This window comes from Talpa occidentalis, unplaced genomic scaffold (assembly GCF_014898055.3).
Source record: "Talpa occidentalis isolate TD23 unplaced genomic scaffold, MPIMG_talOcc4v2.1 talOcc4.13, whole genome shotgun sequence".
NCBI lineage: Eukaryota > Metazoa > Chordata > Mammalia > Eulipotyphla > Talpidae > Talpa > Talpa occidentalis.
The window spans coordinates 1,935,218-1,952,500 of NW_023601322.1; the positions used below are offsets into that span (position 1 = coordinate 1,935,218).

At 47.2% G+C, this 17,283-nt stretch overlaps 1 protein-coding gene across 1 annotated transcript in view; it reads right to left on the bottom strand.

Moving 5' to 3' along the window:
* Positions 1–17,283, bottom strand: part of ZNF407 (zinc finger protein 407) — a 329,265-nt gene that overhangs the window by 101,898 nt on the left and 210,084 nt on the right. The window contains exons 6-7 of the mRNA XM_037509666.2: positions 16,872–16,955; positions 9,756–9,876 (exon numbers count right to left, since the gene is read on the bottom strand). Coding sequence (XP_037365563.1) covers positions 9,756–9,876; positions 16,872–16,955 — 205 coding nt within the window. The remainder of the gene's footprint in view (positions 1–9,755; positions 9,877–16,871; positions 16,956–17,283) is intronic.

The window sequence follows — 17,283 nt, forward strand, 5'->3', positions numbered from 1 at the left end:
ACGCCTCGAGCCCTGAACCCACAGGCTCTGTGCTGGCACTGTGCCTGCCCCCGGCCCACAGTGCCATTTCAGTGGTTCTTTCACCGTGGGGTGTTGGCACTTGAGGGACATTTAAAAAGGGGATCTTACGCAGACAAAGGAAAACAGGCATACAAATTCAATGTGACTCTCCCTGCCCTTCCAGCCACCACCCGCTGCCCAGGGGTCGCAAAGAACTGCTGTCCAGACGGCTGTCCGCGAGACCAGCGGCCCCCAGCCCCAGCCCTGCCCGGGCTCTCTGGAGAACCTGGGCCTCTGCATGACAGAGGCTGGAGGCCAGCACTGCCCCTGTGTTCCCGAACCCTGACGTGCTGAGCACCCCTCGGAGGTGCCTTCCACATGGGGCGGCTTCCCCAGCCCTTCGACTCCAGCCATCTGTCCCTTTGCTTTCTGCACTTTCCGCGTTTTGCAGGGGAAGGATCGATCACCACGGTGCCTTCATGCACCATGTATCTCATTCCAACCCACACAGCTATCCACATGCCCCCACCTGGACACCCACGGGCGGCCCAGAGCCAAGGCGGCACACGGGGTATCACTTGTGGGCATTCTGCTGCTCGAGGCGCACCCTTCCCACCCTTCCCCAGGCAGGGGCCCAGATGCCCCACGCTCACCCACAGCCCGAGCCAGGGGTCTCCAGGCCTGCATGGGCCTTGCTGTCTCCCTCCTGAAATCCATTCATTTGCATCTCCCTCCTCAGAAGCCTTTGCATCAGGCCCCACTCGGCTCCTCTTGGCTGAGGGCAGTGTGTGCCGTCACTACCTTAGTAGTCACCTGCCAGGGGCTCTCCTGTCCCCTGCTGTCCCTCTCTGGCTGATCACTTGCTCTGACCATGATCTCTGCAAAGTTAAACATGATGACGTCAGCTTCCTGCTCAAAATCCTCCCCTGGCAACCCCTGCTTTGGGGGTAAAACTCAAACTATCCTGCATGGACTCCTGCTTCTTGCCAGCTTCCCCCAGACTATCCCCCATGCCCCACCATTCAGAGGTGCTGAGTGAGAAGTTACCCTAAAATCGAAAAGTATAACTGGAGGATGAATCTTCTAGGAGAGAATCTTATCTCGAAATAAAATGAAAGATATTTGAGGTTTTTGATATTTGAGGAACTACACAAATTCCTAAAATTCATCAGTTACTTTTTAGCCTGAAAAATTCAATGCAAGAAACTATTTATTTAAACACACTCGAAGCCGAAGCAACAGAACACACTGAAGAAAGAAAACCCCAAGTCAAGGCCCCACACGACCTCCTGCAGCCAAGGGCCCCAAGGGTGCCGGCCGGCCCGCGGACACCCTGCCGTCCACGCGGAGAAGCTGCGGGGTCGGCTCACTGCGAGCTCACAGTAAGGAGCATCTTTTTCCAACAAAAGATGACGCTGGAGTCGCTGGTCCCAGAAGGTCTCCCAAGCACAGCTTTCCTGGGGCGCTGCACCAGCTCCCTGAGCGCAGAGCGAGGTACTGAAGCGCGCATCTGCGTTTGGGGCATCGGCCCCACTGGCCTGGGGGTGGGGGAGGCGGGGCAGGGGGTTTGCATCTCCAGCCTCCCGCAGACCGGGCGCCACTGCGGCCCAGAAGCCCCGAGGTCTTCTCTCTCCTACTTTCTTGCACAACTCGCACAACTGTTTGAGGCCCCAGAGAGGCAGGTTTCAGGACACGGTCAGGGCACCTGAGACAGGCCCGCCGCCGCGCTGGGGGCGGTGCGGGGGGTGGGGGGCAGCCCGAGATCCCCGTGTTTTCCTAACAAGTGCATCGTGGCGCTGCCGATGCCAGGAGATATAGATAGTTACGTGGCAAAGTGCTTTGTTGTGTGATAATAGCTCTGGTGTCTGAGGAATAAGTTATTATGCAACAGACTATTGCCCAAAAAATATTTTCTATTTTTTTTCATCTCTAAGGCCTTTCTTCCTACTGCATACGTACAGATATATCTAACTACCACCCGAGGGACTGTCCAGAGTAATTCCTTGTAGAAAGACCATCCCCAAAGATAGCTTTGGTCCTGCCATAATGACTGGATTTGGGATTCAACATCAGCAGGTTAATAAACATGTTTATCTAGATTCTACTTTAAGAGATAGCAGAGGGAATGTATGGTCACTTTGTGACAAAATGGCTCTTCTAATTAACCTGTGATCTCAATGCCTATTTCAGCTACATCAACAAACAAAACAACTCACTTGTACTGAGAAACAAAGAAAATTATCCTTGACTTTTTTTCCTTTTGAAGACATCTGAACCAATCAGTGATTTTTAAATGCTATGGAATCTGTTTATTTTCAAGTTTACATTTTTTTGTTTTGTACTCAAACAAGTTTTGTTACAGGAACAATCACCCATGGTAAGTGAAGGCTCAAGGCAAACACTTGTGATAGGACAACCTGGGGCTGAGGGTTGAGTCTTGCCCAGGCCCGCGTGGGTATCGGGCAGGAAGGAAAGCAGGATACAGGGGCCGCGTGTGCACAAACTGGACAGGGCCTTGGGGGCGGAACCCCCAGACTCAGTCACAACAGGTTAGGGTTTTTAAAAATTCACTAAAGAAAACGAGAAAATGCAGAGACATTTCTTCAGAAAGTTGGATTTCTGATGAAACAAATAAGTAAAAAAGAAAACATTTCCAAAGGGTGCAACTTTATAATCCATTACAGAAAAGCTGAAGGCACAGCCAGGGTGTGTTATCAGAGGCTCCTTCAGCACGGCCTGGGAGGAGAGTGGTTCTCAAAGCAGCCCCTGCACTGACTTCTGCCCACAGGGAACTGGACCAGGCCAAGGGCAGCTCCCTCCTCGCCAACACCACACCCTGAGTCCTAGGGCCGCCTTATCCGAAGGACAATCTGGGAAGTAACTGGGTTCGCAGAATTTCTAAGCAACCTTTTGTCCGCTTTCTATTCCATCATTCCATTAGCTAGATCTGTGGTTATTATAGAGGATAAAAAAGATAAAAAGATGTGAGCTAACCAGAATAGTGAACTACTATTGACTGTACTTTAAAAATTCGAAAAATCGTGCTTTAAAAAATATGATTAAAGAAACCTCTCTGGGTGAGAACAGTGAGTTTGTACTCAGTCCAGCACACGACAGGTTCTCACGGCCTCTGCACAGCTCTGGCATCTCCTCGGATCTCGCCAGTCCTGCACCTGCAGGGGGTGCCCTCGCAGGCCTGTCCCTGTTCCTCCACCCCAGGCCTAGACAACCACTTTCCTGGGCTGTTTAGTTGAACTTAACTTTTTTTTTTTTTAAAAAAAGATTCCTCAAGTAAGTGATACGAAGCAATATTTGTCTTTCTCCTCCTGGCTTATTTCACTGACAAAAGTGAATGATTCTGTCGTCATTTACACAAACAACATTTCTGATGTTTTGCTCAGCATGCATTTTACATTAATTTTTGATTTTTAGAAATACTGCATTAAAATATTGTTTACTTTGGAAAAAAGTAATTCTGACTTAAAGTCTGTTCTGATATAACTAAGCTTGTGGCATAATCAATTGATTTAAAGATAAATTGTATCTAAATGACACCTTTTCATTTAATTTTGGGTAGTATGACTAGTTTTTGAGGACTTCAAAATCACCCCTAGGACATAAATGCCACCTCTGATTCCTCCAGAATAAAAACGGGGGTGCTGCTGGTCATGGTACAAATAACTTCACTGTTCTCTGTGGAAACAGGATGCCCTGCCACCCGGACCCGCACCTGTACTTCCTCCTGTCATTACTGGGGCAAACTCAGGTTTGCCGAACCTGCTGTTTCTCCAGTGCAACCTGTGAACTTGCACAGGAAGCCGAAGGGAAACTGAAACTCCCTGAAGAGACCATCCAAGGAGGAGAAAATTGCCCCTGGTGGAGTTAGTCTCCCGCACTTGGGGCGCTGCAGAAACAGGTGCAGGAGAACAATGAGCCCCTGCCAGTGGCACTGGGCCACACACCCGGGAAGGTTTGCTTGCCATTTAATTATGCATAATAAACACAAACGTTGACATAATAAGCTCACAGAAGAATGCACGATGTTATCTAAGACCTGGAAAAATTTCCCTAACTGAGGTTTTATAGAGAAGTGTGCTTGAGAAGTCAACACAAACTTTAAGGGGAAATAAACAATAATTACAGGCGCAATTTTTTGTCCCTACATCTTGAAAGTACCCTAAAAATGCTTTTGCATCATGAACAGTTGAGACAGAATTCTATTAAAAGCATTTCTGACAAACATTTTCTAGGAAACACACACGCGCGTGCATTTCAAATCGTTGTAACAAACAGCAAATTCTACCTGCCCCAGTCATGCGTGTGAGGACTTTCTGGACAGGACTGTGAGAAATAATAAATAAAACATGTCAATGAGCAATCAAAGAGAGACGTTAGGAAGCACTGCCAAAAGCACCTTTCTCGCAGAGATAGCTCTACTGGGGTGAGGTGGCAAAGAGTCTGAGGTGCTCCCTCAACCAAAACAGCAAAGAAAAACTTTATTGACATGAAAAGTGACAGACTAACCGCTTCCATGGGGTCCACTGGCCAAGCTATAAGTAAACCACGTAGGACAAAGCGTTTTTCCAACAAGTTCAGCAAAACAAAGATGGGAATCTTTAAAATAAAACAGGAATTTCAAGTTTTAGTTTCGAGTTTCATATCAAATTTTCTATTTGATGTTAGAATTTCAAGTATTGAAAAACAAATAAAAACAAGAATGGTAAAAGAATGTTTTTTGAAGAGTCTACATAAATTTGGAAATCCTAAGGCAAATAAGCAGTTAAGGAAAAACCAACTCAAAAGCAGTCTTAAGGAACACACACTCAAGTTCTTCTGAGATCAAGAAGAGTGACATCGGGCCTCCCCGAGGCACAGCGGGTTGAGCGCCGCGCTGTGAAGCTGTCCACAGTCTTTGCAGTGGGGGTTCAATTCCGGGCCGGCCAGGGAGAAACCCACATGGCGCGGCAGACCTCTCCTGCCTCGCCCGTTGCTCCCCTCAGCAGTGTCTTCCCTCTGTCTGCCTGTTCTGTTCCCCGCTCTGTCTCTGGTGAATTCTCTGACTCTCCCGCGCCTCTGACTGTACCCCAGTTCTTGTATAAATAAATAAATCTTTAAAAAAAAATAAGGACTAGAGATGCACAGCGTGTCAGAGCACTACCAGAGTCTGGCTGGAAATTTCCCTTTTCTTCAGTATCACCGAGGGGCAGTGAAGGTGGAACACGGGGACTACCCTTGGTCTTTCCACACCACAGGCTGTGTTTTGCTACTTTTCAAAATTCATCAGCGGTTTACTGTTCCATGAGCATTTGTTGTACCCACCCCATCCTAAATAGAAAAATGAAAGCCAATAACAAGATGCATTTCATATTTAAAAAGGCCAGTCACAGCCTACTTCACTGCAAGCCGCGTAGTCTCGGCGGAAAACAGGGTCGCCCAGGAGCAGCGACGCTGAGAGGCTCCACGGAAAGCAGGATTTACATCCCGGGAAGGGCGCTGACCACCACATGGTATTACAGGCGCTCCTATTTCTCTCATTAATACAGAAGTGACAATTAATACACAACAAAGGGGCAGAGAATACAGAAAAATGTTAGACTGTTTCCATTTCAATGGGGAAGCAAATCTAAAGAATTTGCTGTATAAATAATTTGGCAGGACAGCAATGAATCTAAATTTATGCCTTGAAATTATAATGAATAGTAATTAATGGGGGAAAAGTTTTGGAGTAATAATGGAGTATCCCGATTTGTAATAGATTAGACTTTGGGATCTTTCCGACAGTAAAGGCTGGGGAAAGGGGAGCGTGTTTACATCTAAGTAGAAGGAGATGTCATTGCGTAAATTAATAATGCAAACTTGAAAAATAGCTCCGGGTTCAAAAGACCAATTATAAGATTCTTTTGTAAACAAATCTATATTCACATTTTTCATGAATAATTATAACTACGAATATTCCTCTACTAATGTTCAATTTATAAAATGAAAAATATATTTTTGAATGAAATTTAAATAATACTTCAGTTTCTAATGATGGTAACTTACCTACAAATAAGTGTTAATAATGACACAGATGGGAATATTCTACAGGAACAATTTTTATCTATCTATATTAAGCAAATAAAACCTAAATAGGAAAAACTTATTAAATATTGTAAGCAATAAAAGATTATGGAAGACACTGATAAGAGACATAATATGGCCATATCTTCTTAGGAAATATAGGATCATCTCTGATTTTTTTTTTCCTACGGAGCTCATGCAAACTCAAATTTATCTTGTGAAAGAAGATACTTTTCTTCTCGGTGCTGCAGATATAGTCAGTACTTTGCTCCTCCTAAGATATGCAAACAAGGCAACCTTTTTGAACATAACTATTAGCTCATTTTGAGATCTTTTCCTCACCAAGAAGAAAACAGAGGCATCTATTATAAACTCCACATTTCATGCGAAGTTCCCAACCTCAGAAGCACTCACGTGTTCGCAAGCCTTTGAGCCCTTGGTCAAGGTCAAAGGCGTGTGTTTTCACCAGGGAAGGCAAGGCTTGCAAGGATGCACAGAATGATAACACTGACACGAGAACAAGAAGTGTTCACAATATTTGCTCTCAGTAATCACCAAATTATTTAAAAAGTTTTAAATGAAGAGAAAATCACCCTGTCATCATCAATGACTTCAAGCATTCACAAGGAAACGTGATAGCCGGCGCGAGTTTCCATGCCCTGAGTGGTCACTCACGGGCAGTGACGACATTCTAGGGCAGAGGGTCCCCAACCAGAGACTGTGAAGGTGCGTGATGGGCAGACATGATGGTTCAAAGGCACTTTTCCACAGGCGAGGATGCCACTTCAGGGAGATGACGTCAACAGGGGACCAGTAAGCACCTCACCCTCAGCCAAAGAAGACGACGATGTCAGAGCAAGAAAGCCTGAAATACTGGGCAGTAAGCTTACACACACAGAGGCTGAGGAGTTTCCTGAAACACAGTATGATCCACACAAGGAAAATCAAGTCACCACCTTTGTAGCAATGCCATAAAATGCCACACTTCTAGGAATTTCTCCTAAAAACATCATTGATAGGTGCAAAGATTTAGATACGAGCACTTTCAGAGGGAAAAAAAATAAAATAAAATAAAAATGACCTAAATGTCTAAACACTAAAAGTGATTATTGCTTATCAATCTAACTTGAGGCTATGCAAGTATTAAAATTATATTGCAGAACAGTGGTTTTCAAATGAGGCATTTGAAACTCGAAGGTATTCCAGCAATTATCCACCAACTGATTTTTGAATTTAATATATTTTTAACAACTTCAGGAACCATTAAAAAAACAAGCTGGCACGTATCATAAATAAATCTGAACAGACCGCAGGGCTTCCCGGGCAAAGGCTCCCGCGACACCTCACTGCAGTGCCTGCGGGTGTCAGGGGAAGAAGACGCCGCAGCATCCCAGGGACAGGCCTGCGGGGACAGTGCGGGCAGGCCAGTGTGGTGGCTGGATCCCATGAGCAATTTCCAGGTGCTCCTCGTGCAAATAAACAGTGACCCCACAAGGCTGGCTCGCGAGCCGCTCATATCTGAGCCCCAGGAAGGGCCTGCCCCGAGGTGGGAAGATTTCACTGGGCCCGAGCAGATTGCTTTTGCCCCTCCCCGGCCAAGTGCTTCCACCAAAAGGATGAAGAAGGGCAGGTCCAGGGTTATCCAGGAGCAAGTGGGCCCTATAACGGAGCCCTCTGCAATAACGCTGCCCGTCAGAACAGTCCTTCACAATGTTTGTTAAGGTTACAGGATAAGTAGACACAAGCAGATACAACACATTTCAACTAGGAACTCGAATAATTACCTAACAACTAATAAACGTGGGCACCACATTCATCCACTTTATATACAGGGTCTGTATGTAATCTCGTGTGAAATAACAGTTCTGCTTAAAAATAACAACTTGAAAACTACAGTTACACAAGACGGATGAAATAGAAAGGTAGCTGCAATTGTTTAGTGTGAGAAAGTAAAATGTGTAATGAAGTGAAATTTGCAATGAACCCACCCCCTCCTATTGCAAAACAACAGCTCAAAGCTTATGTAGAGAGCACACATCGAAAGGGTTAACCCGAACAGCTAAGACTGATAATTAAAGAAATTTTTATAATATTGTAATTGTTCTCCTGTGTTTTATAGGAAGGCAACTATGGTATGGCCTCTTTAATAAGGAAAAAGAACACTTGATAATGTTTATTTTTTAAAGAACCCATATTATCAGCACCTCAGAAACCAGCTTCTACGTCTACCTCTAATTGGATCACCATTTTACCAAATTTCCAAGAAATACCAATCTAGTGTTAAGAAAGAGAAAACTCATAAAATGTTGAATGAATGAATAATTAATGAATGAAATATATCTGTAATATCTCTGTACTATTAGATGACCTTTAACATAAAACTTAATGCAATAATGAGGATAATAATAGAGATTATAGCAATATATTTACTGAATGCACAGTCCACAGACACAGGAACACAAACACCATCTTCAACAAAGGCTTCGGGTTTAGGTACGTACTCAAATATTTCACACACGCAGGCTGCTTTGAAAAATCACCTCTGATTTCCATGTCTTCCGGTGAAACGGGGACCATGAGCTCTTTGGCTCCAGGATGAGGAAAGCTCCCACACCCCAATTTAGGATTCAGGCTCCACAGTCCAGCTGATTAAACTCCTAAGACAGACGTCACTGGGCTGCCTGCAAACTCTGTGGGGTCTGACGGAACCCCGGCGAACTCCGCACCCACACTGAAGGGGTGTAGGCCCAGCTCGGCCCGGCTGCCACCCCACACCCCATCTTATTTTCACTCACAGGTGCCTGCAGCAGAGTAAAGCAGAAGCATGTGCCACCGTCACTGGTCCAGATGCTCCCTATTTCTCTGCTGCGCTGCAGCCGGGCGGACATCACCTAGTGCCTGTGGCCCCACAGTCGGGGGCAAAGCCGGGACTCCAGCCCGGTGGTGGACGGGGTGTAAAGGTGCACACCTGAGCCCAGACACCCAGGAGCAGGTACAAAAGTTTGAACCTATAACCCGGGAGCAGATACAAGGACACAAGCCTACTCTACCTTAATAATAAACCCGATATGGGGAAGAGAACGGGGGTGCTGGGAATTAACAGGGGAAAAAAGATCTCGGCACTAAAGCGCTGCCCTGCCCCATTCTCCCTGCCTCCACGGGAGATGTGCGTGGCTGCCATGCCCCGCCTCTACAGCTGAAACCCTCTCCCTGCAGGAGGGCGCCCCCTTGGCTGGCCTTGTTCTCTCTTACCCCCTGGGTGCTCTGGCCGATTTACCCACTGAGATGCGGATTATATTTACTTATACAAGTCACTTATGTCCCAATATCCTTAAAGGCGGGGAGTACTTCTGATACTGCCTCCCCAATCTAAATGATGCTGCTCAGCGTAGACGACAGGCAGCACACGCTGAGGAGCTGAGTGGCTGGAATGTTCCTTACTTTGCGCAAAGAAATAAAGTCACTTGAAATACAGGTGAAGCAAAGGACTATAAAACCTAAGTATTACGATGAAAAATGGGAAAGAATTTTACATTTTTAAAAACAGTCACTAAAATCAGTGGTGAAATGAACTGCCAACCTAACATGGAATCATGCTTTCAGTGATGCTAACTCGCATTGATGAGAAAAACTATCCTTTTAGGCCAAACTTCCTAGCACGTGGAGCTCTGAAGGGGCGACGGGGTGCTGGTTACCTGTAGTCACACCAGGGGCATCGGTAGGGCTTCTCGCCGGTGTGCACACGCTTATGTCGAGTCAGATGGGACTGGGTGGTGGAGGCAAAGTTACATTCGTCACATTTGAAAGGCTTTTCTCCTGTAATATATCAAGAAGTGTTGCACGTGAATAGTCGTGGAGGTCAGGAAGGAGGGCTAACTGCTGCTGACATCAAAGAGAAACTATTTCCATGGGATTTAAGAATGGCATCCAGTGCACGACACATTTAGAACATTTAAATATTTATTCTCAGATTGAGGAAATCAGAAGCTAAGACAGCTTTCCACTTCTACTCTGGAAGCGATGAAAGGTATACATTACGCAATTAAACACTTTTTTTAAATCTTAAATGTACTTTTTTTCCCTGACGTCATTGTTAATTTTTGGACAATACATGATTTTTCCTTCCCGTCAGGTGCAGCCACCCTAGTCCCCACCGCCAGAGCACATACAGTCCATCACCACAGTCCGTGGGCCCTCTCCCACCCAGCCCCCCTCCCTTATGTAAGTGGTTAAAAAGGAATCCACATTTCAGCTGCAGTCTGGCACTGTACTGGGGACTAAATATTTAGAAAACTATGTGACACTGAAGCCACTATACAAACCCAGGAGGTTAAAGCCATGTGAAAGCATGTAACACAGACACAATCGGAATATGTAGGAGAAAACTTACCAATCTTAGAATATGACGAAAATAATAAAATCACACTACAAACTGACACCAGTAAAAAAAATTGCTAAAACACTTTACAATTCCCTAGGTTGAATAAAATGTGCAGAAGCATCCAAGAAGCACCGCAGACAAGACTGAACCCCACTTTAAGTCCCTCTCCTGGCACAGACACAACAGACATGCCCATACTCAGCTCCACGGGAGCTGGCCCTCGACTGGAGGCCTCCCTCTGCTTTAACTATCACACACACACACACACACACACACACACACACACACACACACACACAGTTCACCCAGTCTTAAGTTTGTACTTCTAGCTACACTGGCCAGTGGGCACTTGAAATGCACCTCTTTAATACTAATTACTGAAAATTTAAATTTAAAATCTGATACTGAAAAAATGTGTTTGGAACAGCTTGTGAATGTGAATCTCCTTTTTGAAATGTAAATTTTATCAAATCTAAATAAAGAGCATATATTTCATATATTTCAGATGAAAATGTAGCATCTGAATTGAAAAGATACAGCCATAAAATACACACCAAATCTCAAAGTCCTAGAACAGAAAAGGAAATACTACTAACGTGACGCGGGCGAGCATGCTGAAGCAATCATTTGGATGTGTTTGGTTAACTTAACTATCTCTGAAATAGTTACCTTTTATTTTTTAAATAGATTATCAGGAAATCTAGACTTACACCTGCCTGGCCTGAATGACATTTCTGTTGCACAGTTAACAAGAGAAAACCCCTCTGGTCTCTTCCCCCGCAAGCAGCAGCTACATTGTACAGAGATGCTCTTTCTCAGCAAACTCTTTCCTTGAAACTTTTTCCTCAAGGGTGCCTTAATTTTCCACATGTTCAATAATTCGACTTAATATTTATTTCCCATATTTTATAGTAGCATAAACATACTGGCTTATTAGAAAACAGAGGATGAAAAACCTTCATTTAAAATGACTCTGCCGGGCCTCCCCTGGTGGCGCAGATGTCGAGCGCTGGGCTGCGAAGCTGCCGGGGCAGCCTCTGCAGCGCCAGTTCGATCCCCGGCCACCGACGAGGGTCCCACACGGCGCCCGCCCGCTGCTCCCCTCAGCAGCGTATTTCGTCAGTCTGCCTGCTCTGCTCCCCGCTCTGGCTCTGGTGAATTCTCTCACCCTCCCGCGCTTCTGACTGTCCCCAGTGCTTGTATAAATAAATAAATAAATCTTTTTTAAAAATAAATAAAATGACTCTGCCTAAATTCAGCAGCAACAAAACTGTCCTGATCACCTCTGAGCTGAGTCCCGGCCCCAGCGCTGAGCCCCCGCACCTCAGGGCTGAGCCCCCGCACCCCAGGGTTGAGCCCTCCCGCCTCAGGGCTGAGCCACCCCCAAAGCTGAGCCCCCTCCCCACCTCAGGGCTGAGCCTCACCCCCGCCCCCCGCCTCAGGGCTGAGCCCCCCACCTCAGGGCTGAGTCCCCCCCACCTCAGGGCTGAGCCCCCCGCCTCAGGGCTGAGCCCCCCCCACCTCAGGACTGAGCCCTCCCCCTCAGGGCTGGGCCCCCCACCTCAGGGCTGAGCCCCCCACCTCAGGGCTGAGCTCCCCCCAGGGCTGGGCCCCCCCTGCCTGAGGGCTGAGTCACCCCCCCAGGGCTGGGCCCCCCCACCTCGGGGCTGGGCCCCCCACCTCAGGGCTGAGCCCCCCCCCCCAGAGCTGGGCCCCCAGGGCACAGCCACCCGCCAGGCGCCGCGGCCTCCCACGGGACGCCCACGCCCGCCCGCCCCGCCAGGACCCTCCCGCGGGCAGCCAGTCGAGGGGCGCGCCGAGGGGGCAGCCGCGGCGCCCGCCTGAAGCCGCGTCTCCCGGGAGGGGGCGACGCGCGCTGCCTTGGCAGAGACGCCGGCATCGCAGGGGGCCCAGGGCCCGTCGCTGACCCGCCCGGGTGCAACCGTCTGTGGCACCCGGGCCGCGTCGCTCCTTGTCGTTTGGGGGCGTCGCCGGCGCCCCGAGGCAGGCGGGCGCGGAGCTCGCTTTGGAAGCGCCCGAGTCTCCCCCTCACACCCGGCGCGGCGCCTCCGACAAACCTCCGCGGCCTGCTCAGGCCGAGCCCATCTCGGGCCTTTCAGTCAGTTCCTGACGCGGCTCCGGCGGCCCCACCCGGAGAGACGGGTCCTTGGCAAGATGCGTCATTTACCAACGTCCTTCCCGGCGGCGGACTGTCTTCATCTCTTCACAGTGTTTTTTGAAAAGAAGACATTATCGCGCTCAATTTATTCGTTTATAATTGTCCGTGTTACGATTCTTCCATTTACGAACCGAACCGGGCTTTTGGTGGGGTGTCTCAGAAACCCTGGACAGCCGTGAGGGCAAAGATCTTTCTCCTGAATTTTCTTCTGGAATGTGATGTAGCTGTAAGTTGTATATTAGGTCAGTGATCATTCTCAGCTAATTCCTGTATAAAGTATGACAAATGAATCAAAAGTCGCTTTTTATGAACAGCCAGTTGTCCCAGCACTACATATTAAAAATATTAACCTGCCTTTACTCCTCTGTCAGAGATCAGCTGGCCAGGTGGTGAGTCTGTTCTGTCATCTCTGCTCCATGCCACTGACGCCTCTGCCAGCGCTTGACTGACCTGACGATGCAGACGTATGAAAGCCGTCAAGGGAGGTACTGCAAGTTGCAATATGACCATCGCCTCATACTGATCATCAAAGTCATTTGACTATTTCAGATATTTGCATTTCCATAGGAATTTTAAAATCAGCTTGTCAATTTCTTTAAAAAAGGAAAAGGACTGATGATATTTGAAGCAATCAATACAAGAAATGACATCCTCACAAGACTGAGTCTTCTGATCTGTGAACCCGGCCTATCACTCTACTCAGGTCTCCCTGGACTCCACGGCAGTGTCCAGTGGAGAGGTCTGGAGCCTCGTTTGTTGCCAAATACTGCCCGTTGGTCGAAAACAGCTGACAAGCATCTGCACAGGTCTAGGCTCCTCTCTCTCTACAGCAGTATGATTCCGTCATGACGATCGCAGCGATGTAATAAAACTTCAAGTTAAGAAGCGTAACTCTTCCACTTTTAATATGATGAATCTAAGTGGTTAATTTAAACATTGTTCCCATTAGGTAAATTCACAAATATATTCCAATGTTTTCTTATTCCACCCAACCTAAGTGTTTGAAAATGCGTTGGCATCATAGTTCATGGCTAACTTGTTTATTCTAAGAACCTTGGTGGTCTCTCGGTCCCTCTCTCTCGTAATTGGCAGGAGGAGGAGGGGGCAAGGGTGACACTGTGGACTCCTTGCTTGAGTCAGCAGCAGGCATCCGAGGTTACCTATGCGCTTCAAATTTCATTTTCTTGGTTCAGAAACTAACATAAGCATTTAAGAAATATATTAAATGCAGCTTATTTCATTTAAGCGTATGGTGCTTTCATGTAACACAATTTAAACTGAAAAACAATTTCAAAGAAAAATGTCATTTATTTTCTTTATAATTCTAATAATGTGAAGTGCACATTAAGCGAGCATTCTATTGCAGTAAGTTGCAAACTGTCGTTTCATGTTTAACTTGACAACACTACAGCCTAACTTGTGTAATATTAAGACAGTTTTAATTACATGCAGGTTAACAAAGGAAAAATACAGAGCTCCCCAAAATACGCGGGACGCGGTGCTGTGCTGCAGCCGGAGGACACAAGCACGCCAGGGTGCTTCACAGGAGAAGCGCCGGGTCCCTCAGCGCAGACTCAGTTTATTCAGATCCATACACGACACTTGACCCGCAGGCCCTCCTCCTGTCGGCGCTGTGGCTTGAATGCGCCCACCAGAAGCGCGCTCTGATCCGTACAGTTTCTTTAGGGAATTTCTTCAGGAAAATACATTTCAGAAATACAGAAGCTGCTTCTTGTTTGTTAGTCTCCACATAGAGACAAACACATAAATTTAAATTCTATATTTGAAATGACAAGGATTGAATAAGGATTTCAGTTAATTGTTGAAATAAGTGAGGGGTACAAGACCCCTAACGGGAGCAACGTTTCTGATCGACTGGCCAAACCGCTGTGCTTAGAAAACAGCCCTTTGTGATTGCGCGGCTGGAGACGCGCATGTCTGGGTGAGATGTCACTACACCTGGACAACGTTGCCTGTGAGTTAACAGGCTCGTGTCTCCATCCTATCCACAACAGCACAACCATGGAACGTCCTTCCCTTTTGCCTTCCCTGTGTAACAGGGCATCTTCACTGAAACGGCGCTGCTCTCCATACCCAGCCATCAACGCAGGCCCAACAACCACTGTGGAAGATTCTGCGCCTCAGATGCCCTGACAGGAAAGAAAAACAAAGGCGGAGGAGGGCCGCCGGAGGGCTGCGGACACAGAGAGGCAGAGCCCACGTGTCCAGTGCGGGGCCAGGCCGGACACTTGCTCTCAGCCTCCCCCGGCGGGGCTGGCGGTTAGGGAGCTGGCCAGGACGCTCCGACCACGTGTGAGGATTTGCTCCTGTGCCCTTGAATCAGGGGTCTCTGACAGGTGATAAAAGTAAATCTTGGAATGGAAGATGTTTCGTGTCAGCCCCTAGACAGGCTGACTGCAGCAGGGAATTATTTACGCCATTTGGAACACTTTTGATACCGATCCCTTTCCAAGCTGATTGTAATTTGTGTGGGCACTCTGGAGCAAAAAGGTAAACCATGTCAAAGAGGAATACATCAGAGAAATACAGACTTCAAATGCACCACACAATCCTGGCCTTGAAAAAAAAAAAAGTTGTGTGTTGCTTAAATATTATAAATCCAGCATAAAAGCTAGGGGCCTAGGCTGAGTTGTACTAAGCAGTTTGGTTGAAGCAAACAGTCTTAAGAACTGACTCTGGTATTAAAGAATCATGTTTGATTTGTGCCAGAGAGGCAGATAAATGCCAAAAAGACAGATGCTTCTGTCTGTGAGACATTGTCCTATATGGTATAAAGTTAATAGCAAAGTAATAAGGAGCCTCTGGACCTGACATAAAATATAAAGTTGTGCCTGGCTCGATGCAGGCTCCGTGATGGATCACCTGTGAACGCCTGTGATCACAGCACCACTGCGCTGGGGTGGCACGAGGAAGCAAGGCCGCGCTGGCCACGGGGCATCGGAGGAGGGCGCCCCCGGCCACTCCCAGGTGTGACCAGGGAGCACAGGCTGCTCGTGAGGGCAACAATGCCACCATCAATAAACAACGCAGAAACCCCGGAAAAGCCCACGAATGCCCACGTCCACTTCCCAGAGACCGTGGTGGGGTAACGGCACCCCGGGCCTTCACACTGACTTTGGCTCGTGGGTAAGACGAGTCATCACAGGTTGCTAGCAGAGGCTGTAACAGAGCTTTAAGTTTATTTACTAAGTCTGCGTTTCCAACACCATGCTAAATAGTGGGAATTTCTCTCTGACTCAATCTCACCTGGAATTTCAAATCATAAAAACTGAAAATCTAAAAGGAACAACCAGCATTCACCTAACAATACCACCATGCAGGTAACCAGCACCCCGAGCTAACTGCAAACGCAGCATTACAAGACTCGAAATGTGCCTTACCACGCACCATATTTCCACAACCTTAATTTCGTTTCATTTTGAAGATAACTACCAAACTCAACAGTCTGAGGGAACCCAAGGAAAAGTCCAACATGACCTACGGGCGATGCTGTCATGTGACTCATCACTGACACAGGCACTCCTCTGAGTGACAGAGGTCCTGTTCGTAGTCAGCAGAACAAGGCCATAAATCAGTACCGTCTCAGGCACACTTAGAATTATTAAAATAATTACTTACCTGACCTACAATAGCATACCAAGTAGGTAATCAATTTTAATAAATGTTTAAAACTCTCCAACCTTCAGTGTTTCTAATCAAGGAATCTATTTTGTTTTGTTGAATCACCAAGAATACACAGCACTAGAAAGAAAAGCTCCTCTGTATCATCCCTCTCCTGTCTGCGTCTTCACTGCTGTGCCCTCTTAATTGCAAAAACAACGGTGGTGGCCTACAACCACATCTCCCCTGGCAACTCGCAGAGGAACTGCCGGCTGACAGGCTCAGAGAGAGATGGCAGGGGCGGGGTGCAGGGGCGTAAGCAGGCAGCCAAGAGAGGGGCAGCTGCCCGGGTCACCCGCCACCACCCAGGCCTCACGCGCAGAGCAAGCAGCCGCTGCCTCCGCTGTAGCCCTGCCCTCCCATCCTCCTGCTTAAAGGTGAACTTGCCAGGACACTGGCACGCAAAGCGCGCAGCAGGCCTGCCTCTTAAATACCTAAAAACAGGGGATTGAAATTTACACTAGGCTGACATCTTCTTCAGTAGCTCTCAAGCAAACGGATTTCAGAAAAATTGCCAAGATGCGCTTGAGGCCCAGGATGGGGTGCCAGGCCACCGGGCCCACTACTGACCTGTGTGCTGCCGGCGGTGCTTGGTGAGGGCGTGCCGGGTCCCACCAGCAAAGCCACAGAGGTCACACAGGAACGACTTCTCGCCTGTTGCAACAATAAACAGATGAGGGACTGCAGAGGTCACAGATCATTAAAACATATCTATCAAGGCTTTCAGGGTTACTAATTCCTCCAATCAAATGTTTCCATGTAAATATGTCAAATGGGAATGAAATTACCACTGCGGTTTATTGACTGTGATAAAATCTGAAAAGCACCACTGAACATAATTACATACTTGTCAGACCCATAAAAATTAGCTTTATTATCAATGGAATGGTTTTGTACAACTTCATTTCTGGTAGATGTCTTCCAGATGGGGCTGCTTTATGCACTTGAACAGTTTTTATGCATATCCTGATTTTTTACAATT